The sequence below is a fragment of the Ptychodera flava genome, chromosome 6 (assembly GCF_041260155.1).
Source record: "Ptychodera flava strain L36383 chromosome 6, AS_Pfla_20210202, whole genome shotgun sequence".
NCBI classification, from domain to species: Eukaryota; Metazoa; Hemichordata; class Enteropneusta; family Ptychoderidae; genus Ptychodera; species Ptychodera flava.
Window position 1 is genome coordinate 38173764 of NC_091933.1, and position 19210 is coordinate 38192973.

At 38.8% G+C, this 19210-nt stretch overlaps 1 protein-coding gene across 1 annotated transcript; it reads left to right on the top strand.

Annotated features, from left to right (window-relative positions):
- The first annotated feature begins 1150 nt into the window (after window positions 1–1150).
- On the top strand, window positions 1151–18654 carry LOC139135696 (uncharacterized). Its single transcript, XM_070703325.1, has 6 exons — window positions 1151–1473; window positions 8275–8367; window positions 9848–9925; window positions 11149–11805; window positions 12094–12612; window positions 17548–18654. Exons 1-5 carry the CDS (start codon window positions 1470–1472, stop codon window positions 12594–12596), a joined length of 1335 nt encoding a protein of 444 aa, XP_070559426.1. The 5' UTR covers window positions 1151–1469; the 3' UTR covers window positions 12597–12612; window positions 17548–18654.
- The last annotated feature ends 556 nt before the right edge of the window (window positions 18655–19210 follow it).

Below are 19210 nucleotides of genomic sequence, written 5' to 3' on the forward strand. Positions count from 1 at the left end.
TCCTCAATTCTGAGATGGTTTGGGTCGATGAATGTCATTCCTGTAAGAATTGTCAATCAAACATACTTTTATATGTCAGAAGCAGCCGTATTGTATTTTTGGGAATGATCCTGTCGCCTGGAGTGAATGTATAACTAAAACAGTTACCCAGAAAATAACAGAGAATATATCCATCCAGCCTAGAACAGAAACTTATTTTTCACGTGTGTCTTTCATATGCAGATGAACTGCGAGATTTTCAATTGAAGATTCTACATAATATTTTGGTCACAAATGTTAAGCTGTATAAAATGAAAATACTAAGTTTTCAATTTTTCTTTGTGTTCGTTTTGTAAAAGGGAAGAGGATACATTGGTTCATTTATTTTGTAATCGTGAAGATGTAAATGTATTTCGGATAAAGTTGTTCACATAACAATATGGGGTAGCAAATTAGGTCTGTATTGTAGACTGGAAGCATGGCAAATGGTCCTTGGAGACACAGCTCTTTCATGTCTCGCCAACTTGCTTATTCTTCTTAATAAGAAATTTATCTATATTTTCCGATGTAAAAAAGAGAATGTAGAGATTATAGCATACAAAGTATTTGTACATTTTAAATCCAGAAAAACGAATATAATATCGCAAACAGAAAGAACAATATAAAGATAGGGGAAAGTTTCTTGAGACTTGTAACATAGACCTGATGAAAAGGTGATTTGTATTTAATATTTTTCTTGATTTAATGAGTGAATGTTAAGCTCTTCAGACTCCTATTAGTTAATTAGTTTTTGTGTGTGTAATATTTTTTGTTTAGACTTCAATAACACGTTTTAAAGCTGGACCGTACAACCAGGCATTCTAGGTGTATGTATGTGACATACAGCGGCATACTGCCATGTTTTACGTGAAGTCCGGTCATCGTTTTCTGTGAATCGTCGCTGGTATGTAATACAATAAAAAACAATGACTCCACGCAGATATTATCTATATGGAGATATTTATATCATTTACTTTTTTGCAAAACAATGCCCAAACTTATGAGGAACCGTTGAATACGGGAACAAGCTATTCTTATATGTTACTGACAATATATGTATAAATAGTTGATGACATAAGACAGATAAGGGGAATTTACGGAACTAAATGGCTGTGGGTTCATGCTCTTAGCTACAGTCGCTGTCAAACTTTGCGGAGTCGACAGCTTGGTCGTTGTTCCAGAAAAACTTTCGTCCAAAATTCAGAGCCGCATTTGATCGCTGAAGATACAAGCGAGCGTTACGGACAAACCATGACAGTAAGTTGTGACGAGTGACGCGGTACCGTTGGCAAATCGGATGGTCGAATATGCAACCGTTCATCTCAAACTTCTTGGTTTTCAACACAGACGTATTATTTTGTTTTGTATTAACGCGCCATTGCAAGGCCAGTTCAGAAGCTATGGTAGTGTTATTTCAACATTCCACCCAAAGCAAACCGTAAAGCAAGACAATGGGTGAGTAAAAAATTTAATCTTTTTTTTTGGTAAGAATATTAGTTCTGATATTTTCGATCAAATATAATCGACGTACGGTCAAGTGGTCGGCCATGATATACGTTCATGCGAGATATAAAATATGGCCTGCCACTGGGCCCTTGACATTGCATTGCCGGCAAACTAACGGTTTAGGACGTCACGAGAGCACTTTTTTGAAGTCTGTGAGCTGTTGGGTGATTCGGGTAGGCATAGATCGGTTGGGTGATTCGGGTAGGCATAGATCGGAAATCGAGTTGATTCGGCCGAAAGTAGTTAAGTAAAGTAATTTTTCGTACGTGGTTCAAATTATTAGCACCGTACGTCGCCGGTTTTGTCTACGGAGCTTGATTCAGGATCAGTGTTTACACTCGCATGTTCATCACACACATTTTCTTCTTAAGTACAGACAAAATGTGTTGATAAGCCAGAAATTAAAGTTGCCGACTCATTTAATCACTGGTTAGAAAAACATGGAAGTCTTTTCGGGTCTTAGGAAAGACGTATCTTTAATTTGCAAAAAACATACAAGCGGTTATGGTCTTCAGAGACGGATCAGTAGTTGCCAGAACACAGGTGCCAGTTTATGATCTCTTTCGCGTAAATAGAAAGAAAGGCAATTGACTGCAGACAAGTTGACCTCACACAAAAATTGAGCAAGTCACCGCATTAACTAGTAACATGGAGGTTTTACATTTTAAGCTTTAATAACTTACATTCACTGACACAGTTTTTTTAACATTGCAATCAGTAGAGTGTATCCAATGTTTGCATGTCACACTCGTTCGTTCGCTACGAAAAGACTTCCATCATTTTCCAAACAGTGATTAAATGAGTCGGCAACTTTAATACTGATCCGGCTTATCAACACATTTTGTCTGTACTTATCAGAAGAAAATGCGTGTGATGAACATGCGGGGCTTTGGTGGGAGGCCATATATAACGCCGGGAACATATAGCATCGTATGCGGGGCTACTGCTACGATAATGAGTGGGATGTTTGGAATACGTTGCGAGACATAGGTGTTTCCAGAACAAATTGAGGTCCCTTCATCATTCGCCCTGCTGTTATCAGTCCGGATCGTTTCCAAAATTGGCGACGCAATACCATAATAGTTTTTTCTTATCATTAGCCAATCAGCAGCCAGCGCGCCATCAGTGAAAATTTTACACCACAGCTCCAGAGTGTATTTCCTGGCAACATCGACATACCACACAATACAATATAATCTTTATTGTCCAAAGTTGAGCAATAAGAATTGTGACTGTCTTTCTTATAATTATATTCGCAACTTTTTAGATGAATTTATTTTTGGAAAAAATTAATTTCCTACATGTTCAGACCAGGAAGCTCAATTGTCTAACGAATAGGAAGTGTTGAGCGTTGAAAATAATGATTAGTCATCAAGTCTGAATGGTTTTGTCCAATCGTATTGTTTTTCTTCAGTGAAGTCTAACTTCTGCATATGGCAACAGATGGCATGCAGGGAGTAGCAAAAAGCTGCCAGCACGTCTGCTTGTAGCAAAGTAAATCTTGACCGGACATGGTGAAATTGTATCAGTTATCTACCGGATGGACATATGAAAATAATTTTGGAAATAAGTATAGTATGCTGAGTTCAGTATAAAGTTAGTGAGAAATGATTTTCCGGCAGGTACTATTTTGCTCGGGCATGCAACTTTATAAAGTTGTCTGACCTGATGTCTGGTCGTCTTTTAAATCTTCAAAACTGGCGTCTGTTTTAAATATTGTAATGGAACAGGACTTATCATAAAAATTATCGAGATCAGGAATCTAACTTTCAAGGTAATGTATTGGTTAAAGGTACTTTTGAGACTATCAGTTTACATTTCTTGAAAATCGAACTTCGATCAAAAATAGTGTAAACGTACTTTCCAACAGATCATATTATAACGTAACCATTTCAGAGCATTTTCATAATTGAATAATTATAAACACTGTAGTCGACTTCCTTCAACTGGCATCATCATCGCGATTGTAACAATAAATATGCTAAGTAAATTTGAAGTGAGCCCTCATTACAAAGATAGAAATCAATCGCAATAGAAGGTGACAATTATTGTCAAAGCGCAAACAGTGCAAATTTAATCACAAAGCACGTTACACATATTCACAGCCATACAGCTGTCGTCAAAGGGAACAGCAGTGTGGTAAATGAATTTCATATGAAAATGTTAATATGATTGTAATGTAATTATACCAATTCCATTTAAAGCTGCAAGTAGCGTTGCCAGGGTCCAAGCAGGCATAGGCGAATTTGTTATGTCACGGTTTAACGTCATCATTGTCACATGACATTTTGGCAAACAAGTTTACTTCCATATTTATTACCAAAAATGAGACATCTAGCTTTACTTTCTAGCCAAGAACTAGATATGTGCATAATAAATGAGGTGCAATTTGATGTGAATGTCAAAGGTCAAGAAGCTACCCCGAAATTTACATATGCAAGTTAGTCCCATATCAGGCAGTGTTGGATACTACCCCTCTCACACTCTTATACAGGTCACAATAACATATGGCCATAGCTTAGGTGCAAAGGTCAAAGGTCTGAAAAATAATACTTCAAAAATTTTCTCAAAATCAACAGGGCCTGTGACCTTGAAATTTGGCAGTTAGGAACATGACCCCATGGTCTGCAAAGTATTTGAAAAGGTATTTGCAAATGAGATGGATTTTAATGTAGAGATGGCCGCCAGGTCATGCGACCAGTTGGCATGTTAACAAATGAATGAATATGGTCTTTAATTTTTATCTATGTGCCATATTGCAAGTTAATTGGTGCAACCACAGACAAATATAGAACAGACTAGCAACGCGGCATGCCTTTTGTTCCATGGTCGTCTCGGTAGATTATGGCCTTTTCATATTAAAGTGAGCTTCAAAGGTGTTAAACCTTTTTGAGAATTTGTTTGTTGATAATTGCACGAGATTATGCGGAAACTACGACGAGATGGCATGGTGCTGCCAGTCGCGTAGCAACCAGAGTTACTTTGTGAGCTCTCAGAGCAGAAACCCTGCTTAACGCCAATCAAAACATAACACGCCAGCAGTTTCATAAACATGTCCTTCCTTGACGAACATGTAAAAGACGGTATGACTGACCGTAAACCATTGAGTAAAATCTGACAGTATCGATAAAAGACTTTCAAATTTAGTTCAAACGCGCTCATTATATATTCATAAAAAGGTGAGAGGAATTTTTAGAATGGTAAAACTCACCTCCCCGACGCTCAAAACTTTCCAGTGTTCGCCAGCACGCCAATTCTGCTCAGCACAACAAGAAAACAATAACACGAACTTTGCCGAACATACTTTTGCTTAGAAATTAGCGAAAATCCGGAAACTACCGAAATGTGCATGGTCGGCACTCTTCGGAATAGAGAGGCGAGAGCTTCCTGAGGTGAGGCAAACATGGATGGCTTACGTAATCGCTTCACACCTTGAACAATGCCCGTTGCTAGTCTGTTTTATATTTGTCTGTGGTGCAACGGTGTTCCAATGGGAGCCACGATACATTAAATTAGGTCAAAGGCCATTCAAGGTCATTGAAAATTGTCCAAAAACTCTTTTTTGTCCATACTGACTCATATGTACCACTAACAAAACCACAAGCCCTTTAGTTCTTGATATAGATGGTTTTTGCAAAATTAATTGGATACGAAAAAACATTTATTTAATCACTTAAAAATCTTCTTCTATAAATGGCAAGGTTAATGACCCTGAAATTTTGCCAATGTCATCTTAGTACTGTGTCCTGAAAGGTACTAACATATTTTTGATTAGTAGAGTTTTATGCAAATTAGGCAGAATACAAAATTTACATTCAAAATGAGACCGATGGAAATTTCAAGGATCAGCTGAACGTGTACCTAGTATAGGACCCAATTAGCCCTGCAAGTTTGAAATGGCTAAATGCAGTGGTTTTTGAGATTTAGGTCGACAAAAAGTGACGGAAGAAGAAGAAGTTGTTGCGGAGAGCTGAATTCCTTTAAAATAAATAGGGAACAAGCCCAGTTGGCTTGGCCCCCTAAAATACCTTCGCCATTACATGAGGAAGAAAATAGAAGCAATGCCATGTCTAAGCGCTGTCAAAATGCGCCCACGTACTGATCATATCATTTTACCCTTGAATCTTATCAAGGTGTTATTATTCTTCCTTCATAAACTCTGCTTACGAAATTTTAATTAGTTCATTACTTTAAAGTGTTTTCTATGTGAAACTATTTTCCCATACAAACTGCTATGTGTCCGTCTCTATTCATAATGATGAATATGAAACCTATATCTGAGGCTCCAAGGCATAGACCTTGACTACCAAGGTATAGACCTTGAATACCAAGGTATAGACCTTGACTACCACGGCATTCCTCTAAACTTGGATTGTGTCGAGGAAACTGTGTAACATTGTTCGTTTGAAGCAGTCTTCTTCATTGTACAAACACTCAAAAGAATGCTGTTCACGTGTTTACATATTGTTTAATCTCATGACAGAAGAGGAAATATAGTAATGATAAATGATATGTTCAAAGTCACTTGTCTTCATTTACATAATATAGATACTAGTTGTTGTGTGGACCAGCTGTAAGAATTCGTTTAACTGACAAAGCAACACGATAAGTCTCTGTGCCTGTTCCCTATAGGCCTCATGAATTCGAACGCAAACTGACATACTGAAAAAAGTACCAGTTCTTAGGAACAATTAGGAAAACAGTGTTAATTAAGCAATTGATGTTTTGTGGTTTTTCTACCTGAGAACGGAAGATAAGTCATTAGACTGATAAGAAAATTCCGCGATGATGTTGTGATGGTGTGTTTGTATTTTCTATGTTATGTTCTTCCTCTCTCTCTACTCCTCCGTATAAGCTATCTCCTTCTCCTCGAATTCTTTCTCCGTATATTTTGTCGAATAGAAGACAGATAAAGGTAATGAGCTTGGTTTTCTAGTTCGAAATATCAGCAAAGACGAAAAAGTTCTGACGCCAACAGCCAGCCCATTTACACTTTGAGTTTCTTGGGTGTTGCAGGGCCCATAGGGTACAGGGAACAGTCCCCTGGGGTGGGGAGGAAGGTGTTTTTTGTGCAACGGTTTACCTTATTTGATTTTATCAATTTTGACTATGATATTTCAAATAAAGAGTTCAACTCTACACCGTCTGACTGCTTTATTATTACCGACAAGTCCTTATCTTCTCTCCAACTTGTGTATACACCTCTGTAATTGCTCCGACAACATTGCCAACTTGCTTTCGACTCCAAACTGTCTGACTGTGTTTCCAATGCCTACAATTCCTTATCTCCTCTTCAACCAGTGCACATACCACTCTAATTGCTGCGCAAACATTGCCAACTTGTTAATGACTGAGCGGATTAGCTTAATAAGTCAACATCACAGCCGTCACACACGTAGTGAAATAATGCGTGTATGACGGCTGTGGTGTTGACTCAATCACTTAATCCGCTGATACGGACAGCGGATTAGCAAGTTGGCAATGTTGTCGGAGCTCGAGCAATTACAGAGGTGTATACACAAGTTGGAGAGGAGATAAGGACTTGTCGGTAATAATAAAGCAGTCAGACGGTGTAGAGTTGAACTCTTTATTTGAAATATCATAGTCAAAATTAATAAAATCAAATAAGGTAAACCGTTGCACAAAAAACACCTTCCTCCCCACCCCAGGAGACTGTCCCCTGTACCCTGTGCAGGGCCCAGGTCTATATTGACGCTTTGCAAATACAGGGGATTAACCCGAGAAAACTGTCTATATTGACGCTTTGCAAATACAGGGGATTAACCCGAGAAAACTGTGTGCGTCCACTGACACCGACCTAAGCCCTCTATGTTTATGTTAGGCATCACGACAACGACAAAAATGGCTTATGGATTTTAGTAAGTTCGTTTAAAATGGTATGAATTTTCCTTCCCCAACTGCCTCTGTTATTGTGGTCGATTATATCTTTGCCTACATGGTTTTTATTTTTTGTTGACACTGCTCGTGGGCTTCTATTTAGTCCAATGGCTGCCCCAGGGGGTGTACTATTTATATTTTCATATGGGGGTTTGTCAGGCGATTTGAAAACATCTACCATGAGAATCCCAGAAATACGTCTCATTGTTAGGAATTTTGCTTGACAATTTCTGGAAATTTTCATCTTTATTCTGTTGCATGTGAAGGTTTTCCTAAAGAACAGGACATTTCATTTACTTTGTTATCAGCCCATGGTTAGGGTTTTAAGGATGAAAAAATCATTCATGTTTAGGGATTTTTTGGTGAAAAAGTGACCCATTTGGAGAGCACTTGCCCGTACACCTTTTCTATATAGTACCCCAGGGGCTTTGCCGCAGCATTGTCCGCTACTATTCGATAAATTGCATTGTCTCTGGAAATGCCGTCCATCAATTTCTGGATGCTCTCTTTATTTTCATATGGCAAGCAAAAGCACCACTTCCTCTTCGGACTAATTATTACCACGTCCCACTGACGCTTCTGTCAATTTTAAACACACGACAACTGAACAAAGCCATAGGTTACCTCGAAAATATGCCCAAAAGTCGCCGCATGGGGGCGTTTTTGACGTCGCTAATTTTAGCTGCGTTCTCACGCACTGAGAACGAGGAATAAGGAACAAATCTTTGTTGTAAGTTGGTTTTTTTTGCAAAAACTCTGATGACGGTACGATCTGCTGACTGAACTAATACTGTCGATTTTTTGAGATCAAAATTTTAAAGCTTGATTTATTTAACTTTCCTTTTATTCAAGATGGCGCCTTATTTTCAAAGCCTCATAATGAAAATGATGAACATCTTGACGAAACCAACAAGGGCATACCATACGGCAAGGAAACAAACAAAGGTTAGTCACACAGGTTTCATACAAAAGAAACAAATCAAGTGGATATTGCTTCGTCATTGAAGGAAAGGAAAAGCTGAGAAAAACAAGGCTTTTTAAAAAGTTCTTTACAAGAATGTTTTGACAGTCACTGTTGCATAGTGTGCAATGACCAAAATAGCGATCAGATATATACTAGGAACTGGTATCTCCAAGGTATATACCCAGAACATATTAACTTGAACTCTGGTATGAATTTTTGTATGACACATTGTGCGTTGTGTCTATATATCGTTTTCTTCCTCTATGTCGACCTGTTGGCGGGAATGGAAGACGGATGGAGATAAAGTTAACATGATTTTACTGGTTCGAGAATATTCGTAGTTAGCACAGTCGCTCGAGAGCTATTCAGCTCTGGGACTATTCGCCCATAGACGAGTATACAGAAGCGAGAAATACCCCAAGTCAGGAAACAGAATGGCTATAAAAACCGCGCCATGTAACATTTTGTGTCCGATTTCACTGTGAAAATTAGCAAGTTCATCTATCATGCAACCGTCGATCGTTCCCTATCATTCTAAAATGTCATACCTGATACTTTATCTGATTCAAAAACGCTTGTTTCGTGTGATTTTCGGCCGAATTCGACGGACACCTCGCCAAAACCTGGGGGGTGAGCAACATTCCGGTCACCTCTTGGGTACCTCCACTTTACTGACGTTGGCGCCGCCTACCCATGAGGGATGACTGGAATGTTGCTCACGTTTATGTTTTGGCCAGGTGTCTCTCGAACTCGGCCGAAAATCACAGGAAATGAGCATTTTGTAAGCAGATGAAGTATCAGGTATGAATTTTCGTGTGATTTTCGGCCCAGTTCAGAAGACACGTCGCTAAAACATAAGGCATGAACAACCCTCCAGTCACCCCTCATGGGTACGCTGCGCTAACGTCAGTAAAGTGGAGGTGCCCAACGTCCACTGTAAGGTGACCGGAATGTTGCTCACGCTTATGTTTTAGCGACGTGTCCGTCGAATTCGGCCGAAAATCACACGAAACGAGCGTTTGTGAAGCAAATCAAGTACCAGGTATGAATTTTGAGAATGATAGGGAACGGTCGACGGTTACATGATAGATGAACTTGCTACTTTTCACGTTAAAATCGAACGTCGAAGATGACATGGTGGCACAATCCCTATACGAAATAGCCATTTCATTTCCTGACTTGGGGTATTTCTCGCTTCTGTATACTCGTCTATGGGGCGAATAGTCCCAGAGCTGAATAGCTCTCGAGCGACTGTGGTAGTTAGCTATGAGTCCTGACACCCACAGGCAGCTCAATCCAAAACCGCACTGGAGAAGGCGTGGAAATTGTTCTTCATTAGTCAAAGATAATTACTAAAGAGAGATGAACAATCTGCTTACTGGACTGTGTTGTCAAACACTTCTCTTTGCTGACAAAGTTCATGTAGCTTTTAATTAATTCATGATTGCGCCATTATTCCAGGGTATCAAGATTGCGAAAATGTAGAAGATCTTGAAAAAGTCAAACCGGATGAAGTCGATGATAAAGAAACTGACACAGGTATATGAAAAACATTTTAAGCAAAATGTTAAATACGAACACAATTGTAAGCGTATCCGCAAATCAAACAGCATGTATGAAAATAGAGTATGAGGTAGTGGTGGACTCCCTGTTGTGAATTTGAAGTTTTACAAGGTCTGTGTTCCTAAGGGATAGTCCGTTAATATGTTAGATGGATTAGAAGATTGAAAGAGCATTTTCTTATTTCCTTCCCCACTTAGAACTTTTTTTCACCTTGGATGGAATTTTTTTTTACTACCTCTCCCAGACGAATTCTCTTTCCCCGAGTGCATCTCATTGGCAATATTCGCTTTTCTTTTCGTCGGAACGTGTTTCTTTACATGGCATAAAATGTGTAACTGCACAAAGTTGACTCTGATTGTAGGCGTGAAAAATCTGCTTCAGCAAGTTGGAAAGACAATATAGTAGCAGTCTGTCATGCAGTAAAATTAATGAAGGCCGATACGATGATTACAAAAGAAGCTTTTGAAGATTCAGTCAGTGAAAAGGAGATCAAAGTACCACTATTCAGCAAGTAAGTTTATTCTGGTGGTAAAAGCATCGAGATAGAACCAGACAAAGCCTGGAAGAACCGCAAAATACACAGACAGGAGATAAATTATACGCACTGAAATGGCACAAATATCCCAACTGCTGGAGAGGTCAAACAAGGAGTGTCCCGGTCCCGACACTGAAAATGCTGAATATTACAATTTAAAATTGAGGCATTTGGTGGCCATTTTGGAATGTTTTGAACGTGCAGGTTTCATAAAGATTCAAAGATATAGTATAAAATGATGTCTTGGTATTACGTTGCTTAGAGACAAGAGAATATCCTAATTGGAAAAATCCTATTAGAAGCAATGGCTTAAACTGACGTGGGTTTTTTTCAGCGCCCCTTTACTAATGCCGAGAAATCCAAATGCACCTTCTATAATGCTATAAATAGTCCAACCCTAACAGTTAGCAGCAACTGGTCAATAAATACAAGGAAGGTTGTTAAACACACACTTTTTTATTGGCTGGAATTATGTTACAGATACTCTCGAAGACGAAGTGGTCCACATGTCTTTTCCAAATTTTCTGATCTACCTATAATTTATACAAAATGCCATGATTCTGGTATTTACAATGATTTTTTATCCGTCACTAAGTTTGGTGCAGAAATTTAGCCATTCCTACCTCAATCATTGTTTTCGTTTATTTTCTCTTTTTTTGGTAAGACCATTCAGGATATGTGAAATTCCTTTGGAGACCGGTCCCTGCTCACCCGGAGACCTTAATTGTTGTCCATGCACCGTTCGATCAGAAAGAGCTGACTGTTGCAAAAACATTTGCCAAGTTCTTTAAGTCTCATCTTGGAGAAAAAAGCATTGTGGAAGCTGTAGACATCTCAGACTATACTAGTGAGGAGGTCAATGTGGAGAAAATCGGTAACGCCGACAGAATAATATTGGTTGCCTCAAAAAAACTGAGAATACTATGTGGAAATGGCGGGCAAAGCAACAGAGAAGCACCGGATAATGTAATATTGGACTTGATCTATCGCGTCTTGAACGTATCGAGACAGCCTGGGCATGACCGAGTTTTTGCGACGTATTTCAAATATAGCACGGAGGAAGAGTTTCCGAGCAAACTGATCCCGAAGTTTGGTCGCGTGTACAGGCTCGATTTTACCAAACTGGAAACTGTAGAGACCTTCTTTGGTAGATTATTGCACAAGAAAGGGACAGTCTCCTTCCCGGCCATCAGAAACGGTGATGACGGCGGCGTAGGAGTCAAGCTCCGCAGAGAAATTGAAGACGCCGTGCGACGTAAGAAGACCGTTTCGCTGATGACGAGGCTTATTAGGCACGGGGAAAGTATGGGATTCTGCGAGAGTAAGTATCATTGATATTTTGAGTATCATATAGTGCAAGAATATGCGCCACTGATTGGCGAGCTGACGTTAGGAAATTCGGCATAAACTTTTGGAGTGGAACGCCAACTGCAGTTCCGAACAGAACAAACAATAAAATTAAAGATTTATTATACTTATTCTACAATCATATTGTCTCTCTATAGCTTCCATGATTAAAGTTCATTCGATTTATCTACCTCGCTTAATCTTTGTAAACATAGAAGTTGTGTTCATTATTTTACAATTGGCGCTTTTGCTTTATCATCAGGCGATTTTCAGAAAACTTGTTTGGATATCTTTCGCCAAGAGAGATTGATTACTCGTGAAGAGTGTCAGCTGGTACAACAAGAATGTACACTGACCAACAAGGTTGACACGCTGCAGAGACTTGTAAACAACAAGGCCATGCCAATCGTTCCAGAGTACCAAAAGCTTATTGACGTGTGGAAAGATAATATGCCGAATGACGGACCTAAGAAATATTTGCTTAGAAATAGAATCACATTCATCGAGGGAATTATGTGCATAGGACCTCTGCTGGATAAGTTACGGCAGGCGAAAGTGATCAGTTATAATGTTGCTAGCGGTGTTCAAAATGAGAGGACAGAGGAAGATAAAGTACGGCGCCTACTGGACGAATTGCCGAATACCCGAAAGGCTGTATCAGAGTTCCGCGAAATTTTGAGGAAGGACTACCCATGGCTGGCAGATATGATAGAATCAGATAGCAGCGAGGAGGAAGAGGGCGATGACAGCAAAACAAGCATCTAGACTATCATGTCAAGAGGTAAGGCTGCGTTCACAAAGAACGGGGGGGGGAGGCTGGAGGAATTCAGGGGGATTCGAAAATTTTGGGGGTAGTAGAGGGGGGACTTGAAAATTTTGCTCTACCTGTAGGAGGGGGACATGAAAATTTTTGGTTCCCTTTTGTGTTTTATATTTTCCATTCCAAGTTTTTGTAGGTACTTTAACGAAAAATGAATACCATTTTTATGTCATCAAAATGTTGTAATGTTAGTAATAATTTAACAAAATCTAGAACCATTTTATCACATTTCATGACTTTTATCTCGAAAAAATCTAAACGTGTGATTTGTCGTAAAAAAACAAACGAGCCTCGTGAATACAGTTTCTTGCTATCTCCCTACAGCATGCTCAAACACACAATATTTAGTATGTCGACAAAGCCTGTATATATAAATATAAATATGTATTTGGTGATAATTTAATTGGAGTCCAGACTGACAGTCAGTTGTCAGTGATACAAATGCATGATACACGTACATAGGCTGTGATAGCAAGCTGAATACTAGACATTATTACATATGTACCACAGATTACTTGCTTCGGAGCGCGCGCGTACTACCGGTATTTGCACTGCAGTGCAATACCACAGAGTAATATCATAGTCTGTCTATGATATTACTCTGTGGTCAAGTGTACAGAGCGGTGTTTGGTTTCGGACGCAGCCGATGGGACGCAACAAGATCGACACCATTATGAAACGTATGTGCACAGCCGCTGGTCTCGAGGGCAAGTTGACGAACCACAGTGCCAGGAAAACGTCGATAACCCGTTTACTACACGCAGGGGTTCCGCCAAACACAGTGGCTCAGTTGAGCGGCCACAAGAACGTAAATAGCCTGAACAGATACGCGATCGCCTCCGAAGACCAGCAGAAGCAGATGAGCGATATTTTAACCGGCGCCCGTTCGAAATATGAGCCACAGCAACAGAGTCATGACCGGGCGCTCCTACCTATTGAAACGCCGCCGCTTTCAGGTAAAGCCATTCTTAATAATCCGGTCCCGAGTAACTCGTCACAGCAAGCAAGCAGTGCTGTCGCGGGCATGTTTGCCAACGCAACCATTACTGGCGGAACTTTTAATTTCAATTTCAACGTAGCAGGGAACACGTCCACCGCAAATTGTGACCACCATTCCATCGAAAATCCCCCTACCAAGAGACGACGTCCTATGGTTTTGTATGATTCGGACGATGAGTAGCTCTCTGAGATCGGTGACTTTCAAGTGACCCTTTCATTTTTCAATAGATTTACTTGCTTTAGACATAATAGAACTCTTCATATGTTTAAAACTTCCTTACGTTATCTTTACCGTGTAATGTTTGTTCGGTACGCGGTCAGTTTTCGATTGTTTACACTGCACTGAATATCAGTGTCGATGCCGTCCGTCGCCAATATTTGCGTTAAAAAATGTTGTCATGTTGACCAAAGATTGCTGCTTTGTTGATATTTATGTAATAATTGTAATTCATGTTTATTGACCATGTTGATTAAAATTTTCAAAGGAATGTAAGTCTTTTGTTTCATTACTTTTCCCGGACCACCAGCCTTTGAACGCGGAATGAAACCCTGCCTTTTGTCACTACTGGGTGAGCTAATACTTGACCTTGTGACCTGTAAATAAGTAAACAGCTTTATCCAATCAAAAGTGGGAATGCAGGACTCCTAGCCAATGAAAAGTCAATGACATCATCGTAGTGGCGCCTCTTCACAAAACAGCGTAAACAATGAATATCATTCCGCAGAACTCTGCTGGGTTAGGTTGTGCGGTCGCATATCTTTCGTTTTACAGGCGGTTTCAGATTTATTTTTCGGTTTATTCTCAAAGTAAAATTAAAACATATGTAATAATAACAGAACCCCACGGCTAGAGAGTGCAAGCATTCCGTACTGGGGGTATTTGCACTCGTGCTGGAGGTGTATTCTTGCTGCCCTCGCACTCGCTATCGCTCGTGCGAGGACTGGCGCAAGAATACACCTCCAGCAACTCGTGCAAATACCCCCAGTACGGAATGCTTGCACTCTCTAGCCGTGGGGTTCTGTCATAATTCAACATATATGCTGTAGGGAGTAGAACAAGAACGCAGTTGTAAAACTGAACAAAAATATTGCCAAAATTATCGAAGTTAATACGGCTACTGCCTACGGGTAGTGTCACTATCATTAATGCTCTGCTACTGCAGTGTCACTGTCACTGCATACCTGAACAGTGAGAGATAGCTGTGACTCTGATTAGTAGTTGAAGAATAGTTTGGGTCAAATGACGCTCATGACAGTGAAACATAATTGTACACAAGATCAGGCCAGAGAGCAACACATGCAAGAACACATAGAATTTTTTGAATTCTTGCATATGAGAATAATCAAATATTAAAGAAAAAAGATGGGGTCACCATGCTTGATTTTCTAAATTTTCACATTCTTGTTATGAAATGATACAGAAGTAAAACTTTGAACAGTAAAGACTATAAGAAAAAAATATGTCACCAAATGGAATTATTTATTTTTTAACCAAATTTGCAATTATTACACCCAAAATTTCAGAGATTAAAACATTTATTTGATGGAATATTTTAAGCTTCCAGTAATGTCAATTTTGAGTAGCATCTAATTCATATATGTCTTGTAGTTTTGAAACAATTTTTGGTAGGTCACTGTGCAATATGGCAATTAGCCAGAATTCACAATTTGCCTACTCTCTCATGATTGTCATTTTGTGTGCTCTTCAGCAGGAGCAATTGACCTGGCCAGAGTTGGATTAACTCAAGTTGGCTTTTAGATCAATAAATCTAAAAAAGTTCACTGATGCAATATGACTATACAAAGTGCTAATACAGGTAGTGTTGAACACCTGTGAGCGGAACGGCGCAATACATGTTTATTTTTTCTGCGCTCACATCCTTTACAAACATGCGGGCCTGTGATAGTTGGGGGGACTTGAAAAATTTAGACCATATAGAGGGGGGCATTTGAAAATTTTTCAGGGTACTTAGGGTGGATCTGAAAAAAATAAGATTTCAATCGAGATTCCTCCAGCCCCCCCCCCCCTAATCGTTATTTGTGAACGCAGCCTAAGCTTAAATTTTACTTCCTATCTGAGTACATGAGCAATTAGCAACGGACTGTGAAAGAAGAAACTTTTGTGTAATTTGCTTTTATTATGCGAGGTTCAGTGACGTCATTATTACATCATTGTCTTGAGTGAGCGCTATATGATGATAAAACGTTAAATTGTGCAGTTACTACGATAATTGTTTCTACTGTAAAAAGTATTTCTAAAGAGTTTTGCTTGGCACGTCACCAACTTTGCATAGAAGCTTCTGATAATAACCCAATGTGCAATCCCTTGCACAGCTTTTCTGTACATAATCAGCACCAAGCTACATCTAGATTACATTTCGCAGAATTTGCGGTGGTTCTCGGGAGGTAGGTCTTTTGTCTGTTGTCATGCATGGGCGTACTGTTTGTGACTTACGCTACTATACTGCCGATGCAATGAGCCATTGTCGACTTTCAAACCAGATATAAACTGAAAATGCTGACGTGTTTCAGTAAATTGCAAACCTTTGCCACATGTATGCAACTTCATTGAAAGTGTTATTATCAACATTATGAACTATGTTCATCACAGATTAATTCCAAAGAACACTAAATATACAAATATGTAAATAGCTTAAAAAAATACTTAATTTTTACACTGCTGTCATTATCTCAACACTTTACATAGCAAGTAAAATTGCCTTTGGGCAGGTCCTTCAAGTATATATGCCAAACTGTGAAAGCTCATTTGATATGCAAAGTCAATTAGCTTACATGAAAATGCAAATATCTTTCACTAATACAACATAATTATCTCAGCAATATACGTAGCAAATTTCATAAACTTATTTAGAGTCCTTCCAGTTTTATATCCCCGATTGAGAAAGTTAGTTAAATATGCAAATTCGTAACTTTCTGATGTGAAAGTGCTAAACAACCTTCATCAATATTTTATCATAGTATCATCAATTATTATGTCAATTATCAAACGTCTATAAATACATAGATTTTGCTAGTTTTGTATTGAAAAAGTATCACATAGTTTCCTCATAGACTACCATGTATATTGAATCAACATTACCAATTAAATCCAAATACCAAATATTTGTACACACAATCACTTTTTACCTGCCACTGCAAGCAACATACATTTACATGAATCACCAAACAGGTGTAAATGTACAGATATAATTTGTTTTAATGGAAATATGAATAGTTTGCCAAATACACTCCCAGCTATTATGATTTGATATTTTAAGACGAAACACTATATCAGCCACATTTTGCCTCCTAATAGTTGCACAAAAAATGGTGAACCTCCGCAAAAGCCTCCAGAGGTGTTTTATGTGTATCTTTACTCACGCAATTTGGGGGGAGGGTCATGAAATTTTGTCATCTTAAAAAGGGGGTCATCAATGTTTTAGTGCAATGGAGAGGGGTTCACTTATTTTGACTGATTCACAGGAAGAATTTGCCGGCCCACCCCCGGCCATCATGACCAACTGAACACTCCCTAAACAAACAGTGATTGCACTCTATGAAGCTTAACTGGTATACGAACAAACAGTGAACGCACACTAAAAAACTTAATTTCAAACACTTACGTTACGTTGTTTATCTATATGAGACGTGACTTGGGATAGGCTAGTGTGATATTAGCTGAAATTTTAACTTTTGAGGGTCTCATTGTCAATAAATTCTAAAGTTCTGTTTTGCCAACGATAGTGATTTATAGTTTGAAAACAATGGGACTCGAAATGACCTCATGAGACCGGCCATAATACTTTGTCTGTCTTTGGACCACTGACGACTTTTACCTCAGTCTGAACTCGTCTGGCCTTTAATACCCTGAACGTTTGTTGTTTTCTTGCATTGCAGACAAACACTGTACTTTCATAGGAAACTTCATCCCAGGAAGTTGAGTGGAAAATCTCGCCTTGCTGCACTGCTGCTTATCGATTATCAGTTGAGGACATCGTGCTGAAAACAGTGGTCCGATATTTTCCCGATACGAGGAAACGGCCGAACAAGGGATTGATAACCGTTACCTTGGAGACAAATATAATTGCAAACAATAGACAAATGAAGTAACGAAGTACCGCCGGGAAAGTGCCATTCTTTTTTTATTGGAGAAACTTCCCTATTTTCACGTAAATAGTTACACACGTTGTTCATAAACAATTTTATCAGGGAACTCATCCAGAAAGTTTTGACAATATCCTCTGCTTCTCTTTCCAATCTGGTCAGCCACATGTCAGTACACTGAAGACGATACAAGACGATTAATGACACTTCTTAGACAACAACCTAAGAGATGTACAACTGTATTTACAAGTATACTAAGGAACAGCTTTGCTACTTAGCCACGCAAACACATCCACATACCTCAAATTAATAGTCATTTACTTCTTTTTTATAGAGTTTACACCTCTTTGACATGTATAAACAACTTGTCTCACCTCAATAAGATGAGAAAAAAATAGTCAATATTCTAAAGAATGGCGATCGGTCACACCAAAGGTATTTTTCACTGTTGTTATTTACGATAAATGGTAAATGGTGAACTTTCAGTGACCGTTTTTCAGTCACGGTGAAACGGTGAAAATACACACGTAAAGCAGTATTAAATACTTTAAGCACAGATACTTGTATTTAACTCAAGAATCGCACTGAAATGTGCAGCTAATACCATTGAAGATTAATAAGTCTTTATTTACATTCCTGAACTACTGTAAAAACATGCGTGGGTGTAGACAGGTAACTCAGACCCAGCGAATCATGGTGTTTCGCAATATTCTTTGAGAAAAGACATGCAAGTCACAGTGGAAAACTTTAACGTTTGCTTCCTGTAGGCAGAACAAATTCAAATCATGCCATACAAGAGCACTATCTCCAGTTGTGAATCTGTTTAATAACGGTCATATGGTTTAATATTTATATTTATCGGAAAAAAATAAACATGGCATCGGCAATACTATTTAAAGTAATTTCATTGTACATGCCTTTGTGTTCTCGTCATAGATTTGTAACAAGGTGTGTGTATTAGTGTCATTCCATATGAAATTGTGACATCGGTATGTATGCATGTATGTATGTATGTATGTATGTATGTATGTATGTATGTATGTATGTATGTATGTATGTATGTATGTATGTATGTATGTATGTATGTATGTATGTATGTATGTATGTATGTATGTATGTATGTATGTATGTATGTATGTATGTATGTATGTATGTATGTATGTATGTATGTATGTATGTATGTATGTATGTATGTATGTATGTATGTATGAATGCATGCATGCATGCATGCATGCATGCATGCATGCATGCATGCATGCATGTATGTATGTATGTATGTATGTATGTATGTATGTATGTATGTATGTATGTACATGTGTGTGTGAGCTCATTGCATATGTACAGTAACTGTTAAATTCTGATGGTCCTTGCTGTAAGTATAGCCCTATTCTTATGTAAATTGAGCTTTAAGGACTGGCAACAGCATCAATCACACGGTAACAATATGCTATCTTTG